This window comes from Panthera onca, chromosome A1 (assembly GCF_046562875.1).
Source record: "Panthera onca isolate mPanOnc1 chromosome A1, mPanOnc1 haplotype 2, whole genome shotgun sequence".
Taxonomy (NCBI): Eukaryota; Metazoa; Chordata; class Mammalia; order Carnivora; family Felidae; genus Panthera; species Panthera onca.
Window position 1 is genome coordinate 206,919,612 of NC_138339.1, and position 7,850 is coordinate 206,927,461.

At 53.0% G+C, this 7,850-nt stretch overlaps 1 protein-coding gene across 5 annotated transcripts in view; it reads right to left on the reverse strand.

Annotated features, from left to right (window-relative positions):
• PCDH17 (protocadherin 17) overlaps positions 1 to 6,152 on the reverse strand; it is a 99,928-nt gene extending 93,776 nt beyond the window's left edge. For 4 of the 5 annotated variants that reach the window (XR_009611396.3, XM_060637040.3, XM_060637042.3 and 1 more), the window contains exon 1: positions 1,000 to 6,152. Coding sequence is in view for 4 of the 5 variants with exons in the window: in XM_060637040.3 (XP_060493023.3) it covers positions 1,000 to 3,600 (2,601 nt within the window). In the remaining variant the exon portion in view is untranslated. The remainder of the gene's footprint in view (positions 1 to 999) is intronic. The other variant, XM_060637039.3, reaches the window with a different exon arrangement.
• Between the last annotated feature and the right edge of the window lie 1,698 nt (positions 6,153 to 7,850).

Genomic DNA, 7,850 nt, shown 5'->3' on the forward strand with positions numbered 1-7,850 from the left:
GTATAGTTACCTGCTACTGTTAGAATCTATGATGGGTCCTTCATTTAGGGTTTTGAAAAAATACATCAGTAACTTTGGATTATACAATCTAAAATATATTAAAGACCACTTAAAAATACTGAAAGTACACAGTATGCAGACTACATGCATTTTTGGTGCATCAAGTGCCTTTAATGCCAACTTTGCCTCCTGTTTTCAACCGTGTGTAAAATGAGTCTGTGACTCTTGGGTATACTCTGTTGCTTTCTCAATGAAATAGATCGGGAAAACTCCAGGACAAAATAATTATAAACTTTTCATCGACAGTTACTGGTCATGATCCAGAGCCTACCTCAACTCGAATTTTTGAAAGAGCTTCAGAGCAAAATTGGCATATTAAAAGTTTAAAGCACACTAAGGCGTTATGCTGCAGTTTCCGCTGAAGAAAAAAGTATGACTCATGTTCCTTAAAACACTTTTTAATATGTAAAACTGACTTTTGGGGGGGGGGGGGAGGAGTGAAAACTTAGCTCAGATTCAGGCTCTGGAATTCTGAGCGGTTGCTATTTTGTACTTGAAGAAGTTAACTTCTGAATATTGGAGCGTACATTTCTCTCATTGTTGGTCCGATTTTTAAATAGAATTCAAAAGCAAATTTCACTAAAACATGTTTTTTTTTTTTTACTCTAGGAATCCTTTGTTACTGAGAGAAATGTAGAGCAGCGAATAAAAAATAAACTCTAAATCCTGAACACTGCTAACATTTTTAAACCTATAAAAATAATCTTTAAAATACAACCGAAGTAAGACATTCACATCTTTGAGATTTTAAACTATGAACATGGGAGGGGCTATGTATAGGGGATGTCGTGCACGGAGTGGCAAAAGCGGGAAGCATCTTCATTTAAAAATTTCCCCCTCACTGCTGCTGGCAGTGCGGCTTGTCCTGTTCCAAAGGTTTCAGGACAGCTCCAAAATCAGCAATAAAGTCAAGTCCGAGTTATGCTAACAGCCTCTTACCTGAATTATGGACATCCGAGTGGCAGGGGTCTCGCTTGCATTAGTTCCTTGTCCCGTGAAGCTGGTGTGGCAGCCCGCGTGCCCCTGAGGAACAGTCAGGTTGTTGGAGGCCGGTTTGAGATACATCACCTCCGACCGGGGCGAGCTGAGGGGCAGGCGGGTCTGGTAGTCGAAGTACATAGGGGAGGTGGCCAGGGAGGGGCTGCTCACCACGTTCATGACGTTCATGGCGTTCCTCTCTTCCACCTCGCTCTGCACCAGCATGATATCATTTTTGTTGATCTTTTTCTTCTTGCCCTTGCCCCCGCCCAGCTGCGGGTGGCTGTACTCGGCGATACGGCAGTTGTAAGTGCGAATCTCCTTGTTCTCGCGCTTGCACTTGACGGCAATGGTGATCATGGCCGCTAGGAGAATGATGGAGATAGTGCTTAGAGTCACGATGAGCGGCAGCGACATGTCCCAGTGGTGCTGCTCGCCGTTGACCCGAGGAACACCTTCGGGCAAGGAGCCGCTCACCGAGCGGATGATAAGCTTGGCCACCGCGGACAGGGTGGGCTTCCCGTGGTCCGTCACCTTCACTACCAGCTCCACCACTGGCGTCACGTCCTCCCAGAAGGGGTGCAGCGTGCGGATCTCGCCGCTGGAGGGATCGATTTCAAACAGGTGGTCGTCGTTACCATCTACGATCTCGTAGGTGAGGCGCCCACTCTCGCCGAAGTCGCTGTCAAGGGCGCGCACGGTGCTCACCAGGTAGCCCAGGCCGGCGTTGCGCGGCACCTGCAGCTCAGCGGTGTCGTTCTGCAGCGTGGGCAGCACGATCACCGGCGCGTTGTCGTTCACGTCTAGCACGGTCACCCTCACCGTTGCGTTGCTCTCCAAGTGCGCGGGCGCCCCCGAGTCCTTCGCGAGCACCTTGAACTCAAAAGCCTTGGTCTGCTCGTAGTTAAAAGAGCGCAGGGCGTAGATGGCCCCGTTGGTGGGGTTCACAGACACATAGGTGTAGATGGACACGTCGCCGATGTGCGAGGGCAGGATGGAGTAGGACACTGTGCCGTTTTGGCCCAGGTCGGGGTCCTGCGCGAGCACTGAGCCCAGGTACTCTCCTGGGATGTTGTTTTCGTGCACCTGCAGCACATACAGTCCCTTGGTGAAACGAGGAGGGTTGTCGTTCTCGTCCAGAATCTTGACAGCAAACGACTTGGTGGAGTTGAGTGGAGGCGAGCCCCCGTCCCGCGCCACGATTGTCACGTTGTACTCGTCCTGTGTCTCGCGGTCCAGCGGGCGGTCGGTCACCACCGTGTAGAAGTTGTCGTAGTTCTCCTCAAGCTTGAAGGGCACCGAACCTCCGGGCCCTCCCAGGCCGCCGCCGCCGCCCGTCCCGCCTCCGCCCAGTACCCTGCACTGCAGCTGCCCGTTCTTGCCCGAGTCCCGGTCAGTGACCCGCACTAGGGCGATGACGGTGCCGGGCGGGGCGGCCTCGCTCAGCGCCCCCTGGCGCACGGAGACGAAACCGATGGACGGCGCGTTGTCATTGCGGTCGATGAGCTTGACAGTGACCTTGCAGTGGGCTGGGATGGGGTTGGGCCCCAAGTCTCGGGCCTGCACGTCGATCTCCAGCATCCCATTCTCCTCATAGTCCAGGTTGCCCTTGACACGGATCAGGCCGGTCTTAGGATCGATGGAGAAAAGCTCTCTCACGCGGTCAGGCACATAGCTGCTGAAGGAGTAGAGCACTTCGCCATTGGGACCCTCGTCGGCGTCGGTGGCGTTCAGATCAATGACCACGGTGCCCAGCGGGGCATTCTCTGGCAGCTCCACCAGGTAGGAAGGCGCCTCGAAGACCGGGCTGTTGTCGTTAGAGTCGATCACCTTCACGTTGATTTGCACGGTGGCGGATCTCGGCGGCTCGCCGCCGTCCAGGGCGGTCAGCACAAGCGTGTGGTGGTTCTGCTGCTCGCGGTCCAGCGCCTTCTGGATAACCAGCTCAGGGAACTTGGTACCGTCGCCGCGGGACTTGACGTCCAGCGCGAAGAGCCCGTGGTCGTCGCGCGTGAGCAGATAGGTGCGGAGCCCGTTCTCGCCGGCGTCGGGGTCATGTGCACTGGTGAGAGGGAAGCGGGTGCCGGGGGCAGCGTTCTCCGAGATGTCCATCTCGATCTGGTCCGAGGGGAAGGAGGGGGCATTGTCGTTGATGTCCTGGATCTCCACCTTGATCATGCAGATCTCCTTGTCGTTGGCGAACACCTCGAGGGACAGCTGGCACTTGGCATTGTGGCGGCACAGGGACTCACGGTCGATGCGCTGCTTGGTGTAGAGGAGCCCGCTGTCAGCGTCCACGTCCAGCAGGTGCGGCGCTGAGTTCTCCAGCACCCGGTAGCTACCCGACTTGCTTCGCCCGCCGCCGCCAACGCCGCCGCCGCCGCCGCCGCCGCCGCCGCCGCCGCGCTCTGCGGGCGGAAGCCCTGGCTGCAGTCGAGCATCCTTGCCGATGTTGCCGATCACCGTGCCGGCCCCTTGCTCCTCCGGCACCGAGTAGTTGAGGTTTTTGAGCGTCAGGGCAGGGGCCCACAGGAGGAAACAGCAACAGATGGAAAGGTACATCCCAGACCGGTGGGGTGGGGGCAGGAGCAGCCGAACTGGAGGGGCGAGCGAGTGGGTGCGCGCCAGCCTGGGGCTCCGGCGCGGCGTGCGCGCGCGACACGAGCCACAAGTCTGTGGGTCCTTCCTTCCCTCTGCTCCGGGGCTGCGGCACCGGGCGGTCTCCTTATTCCGTTCAAGTTCCCCGAACCTGTTGATCTACAGCATCCGCACCGGGCGAGAAGCGGCGGCGCAGCCAAGCTGCAGGGGCGCGGAGCAAGGCGGCGGCTCCCTGCGGCTGGGGGGCGAGCCCGGGGCTTTGTCTGTTCCGCCGGGACTTGGGGCCACTCGAAGTTGAGCGATGAGGCCGGCGATAAGACGGAAATCGCGTTTAGAAGGGGTGGTCGAGAATCCTTAGCTTTTGCTGGCTCCCGCCAGGGCGCTGCAAATCTACTCCCGCGGCAGCCGCCGGAATACTCTTCACCTCGGGTGGGGGAGGCAGCGGGGAGGTGTGTCTTCAGGCAGATGGGAAAGTGAAATCCTTACTTGTTTCTCGTCTCCTGTGATGAAACTGGTGGGGACGCGGAGCCGCGGAGACAGAGTCAGATAGATTTTGAAGCTTCGCCGGAGCCCTGGGAAATGTCTGCTGGCTTCGCGGGCTGTTGGGTTTTCAGGCAGTGTTTTGCTGCATTTAGAGATCTAATCTTGCATTGCTGGCGGAGGCAGAGGCGGCGGCGGACTGCATCTCCCAGCCAAGCGTATTTTCTCTCCCTCTCTCTCTCTCTCTCTCTCTGTCTCCTTTCCGAGCAGCCGAAGGGAGGGGAGGAAATGCAGCGCAAAGAACTAGTGTCCCGATTTGTAGTTTCCTCCCTCCACCACGCTCCTCCCTCTCTTCCTCGGAAAAGGCTCTCCCCGGAAAGCCACAGCCTGATCGGCGTTTGCGGTGTGAGTCCGTTGGGAGGGGGGTGGGGGGCGGATATATAGCTCTATCTCCGCCTCTGTTCGTGGAACACACACTCTGTGGTTTCTCTACGCCGAGCCAGGAGCCGCCGCTACCATCCCATTCTCTCCCCGAGAGCGAGGACTTGTCTCGACGCAGTTTAATTCCAGTTTGCTTTTCTTCCCAGGCGAGAGGAAATCAACAGGCAACTCATGGTTGGATGTGCCGATCTGGAGGGGGAGGGGGAGGCGGAATAAAAAGGAAGGGGGAGCCACCCTCCCAGGGCTCGCACACACACTCTCCCTGTCTCTCTCGCTAGAAGGGAAACAGTCTCTGCATTCACAGGGCTGGGCTGTCAAGTGCCTCTCTTTTCTTTCTATTCAGCATCTCCTTCCAATGGCCCTGCCTCCCAGTCCTCTTCATCTAGAAAGGAAAACCTTGGCGAGGAATAAAAGTGGTGGATATTCGAAGCGAATAAAGTGCGGGTTTTGTTTTTTTTTTTTTTTTTTCCTTCCCGTCAATTTTTTTTTTTTTTTTTTTTTTTTTTTTTTTTTTAATAGTAGGAGTGGGCTGGATGAAAGAGCCACATCAAGGTTTGGCGTGATGCGTTCTGCAGTCTCTCTCTCACAGTCTCTCTGGGCGGCTCGAGGAGGGCAGGGAGGGGGCGAGGCGCTGCGGCCGCGGCGGTCCAGCCAGGGGCGCCCACCGCCTCCCCCGAGAGCTCCCTCTCTGCGAGGGGATGTTAGGCACGGGTCTGTCTACACATCATCTCGGGTTCTCGAGGCGCCTCGACGCACGGGAATGACACATCCAGAAATGCAGGTGTTGCGATCTGCCCGATGAGTCACAAGCAGTGGAACGAATCGTATTCACTCTCGCCTCATGGTCCTCCCTTCACAGACATTAGTTGCGGCTTCTTCCTCCCGCTTTCTCTGACTCACTCTATGGAAAGAAAAGCCAGATCCACGTTTTGGAGGAAAAGAAAAAAAAAAAAAGCGAGAGAGAAGGGAGGGAGGGAAGGAGGAAGGTGTAGCTGAATCCAGCAGCACTTTTACTCTACCTCTTTCTGCCGGGGTCCGAGGCTCTGGAAAACAAGACGTCTGTTTTGCTAGGTGTATTTACTTATTTATTTAAAAAAAAAAACAAAGAAACAAAAAACCTTTCCTTTTGGTTAGGCGTGAGGAACCCCCAAATCTTTCAGAGTCTTAGGGGGAAAAAAAAAAGAAAAAAAAATCAGGATTCCAGGGACCGTTCACAGCTTAGCCCCGCATCATAGTTCACGGTTTTCCTCTCAATGTTCTCTATTCACAAAGTCCAGCACCGGTGTGCATAGTTAATTGTGCAGTCCGTTGTGGAGGGCTTTTTTTTTTTTTTTTTTTTTTCCTCCTTTTCTGTCACGGGTGGTCTCGTTTAATCTGGTGCCTGTCAGGATCAGCTCATAGCCTGCGAAAGACGTGCGGGTTTCAAAGCAAATAAATCCATTTCCGCAAGCAAGGCATCGGAGGAAATGAAAGGTGAAAATTCAACAGTTGGAGTAGCGTCTCCCCAGCCGCCCTCCGCCGCTGCCGCATCCGCCGGGCTCGCAGTCCCAGCTCTCTCCCCAGCGCCTCTTGCTGACTGACTCTATTCACCTCACGCCGCCGCTTAAACATTGATACTGATTCCCTGCCAGCCAATCAGCGTGAGGAACAAGGCCCTGCCTCCTCGGCCCACGCCCAATAGAAGGCGGAGAAGAGACAGGCGGGGGCGGAGCCAGGAGCCCCAGCTCTTCAGAGTCATTGATTAGATCAGTTAGATGGGAGACCAGCTGGGCTACCCGAGCCCAGCGCTCCGTCTCGGCAGCGGCGTCCAGGGCCTCGCCGCCGGGTCTCCCGAGCCCTTAACTACTGGGAGAAGCTCTTCCACCGTCTTCCTTTAGGAGAAGGCGAATTAAAAGAAAAAAAGTTTGACAGCGATTTATTTATTTATTTATTTATTTATTTATTTTTTGTTTGTTTTTTGTTCCATGTACACAGGAACCGGAATCGCAGCGTGCTTGCAGAATAAGGTAGCTGCGGTCTTCCTGATGGGTTTCTGTACACACACTCTCACACACACACACACACACACACACACCTCGGTACCAAACACACACCTATGCCAAGAGGTGCAGATCTGACTGCGTGTGGATCCTTCTGATTGCAAGTGCAGAGGGGTGTGTGTGTGTGTGTGTGTGTGTGTGTGTGTGTGCGTGTTTCTGGGGTGTGTGACGTGTACTTAAGCGAGTGTGTGTGAATGCGAGGGCGCTCGCGCTCCCGCTTCTGCAGGAGCTGGTGCAAACACACGGGGAGCAACAGCAATCAATATGTAACTTTCTTTATCCTCAGAGAAAAATCAGCTGTCCCCAGGCACCCATGCAAGGAAAGTCACTTGATTATGAAAGTGTTTCAGAAGAAAAGCAAAAGCCCAGTGAAAGAGAGGCCGTGTCTCCCCAGAGGAAAAAACTCCTCTCCTCTCCTTTAAGGAGAAAGGCTCACTGTCAATTCAAGCTTTGTAGTTTGTTAAAGCTTAAGTCTGACTAAATAATACTTAGGACTCTACCTTTTTCTGTCTCCTGCAGCTCAGTCCAGATTTAAAGTAAAGGGGACATTTCCCTCCCCCCCCCCCCACAATACTTTCCCTGTTTTGTTACTCCATCTTGTTATTGAAGTTCTATATGGCAATCTGAATTTCATCTCAATACAAAATAAATGTTGATAACCACATTTGCTAAAGCTCCAATGCATGAAAGCTGAACCATAAGACAGATCAGTGGGAGATCCGTTAAGATTCATGTTTAGTAAGTAACACTACCACCACCACTATCACCATCGCGCGCGCGCGCACACACACACACACACACACACACACACACCCATACACAGAGGCTCCTGATTCATTTACTTCATCAACTTCAGTTTCCAATCTCAGAGGTTCTTTCTTCCCAAACTATTAGCATAAATATCCACAAGTGAAGACTGGTTTGCTGGCGATCCTGTGGTTCTGGGAAAGAGTTAAGAAGGAAAAAGAAAATTGAAGTATTGAAATAGAAAAGGTGAGTGTTTTGATTGCTAGAGTATTGATCGCAATTCATAAATACTAAAGTTAAGTTGCCATTTATAAATTGTGAATGACTAACGTACAAGTCTGTTACATGAATCATTCAGGATTCAAAGAAAATCAAATCCAGACAATTACAGAAAGTTCTGGTGATTGTTGTTGGGATAATTGCTTCAAGATTCAAGTAAAGGAGCTATTTATTTCCTGGAGGATTCAATGAAATAACCTATAGTCTGAGTTTATAATCTAATCTGAA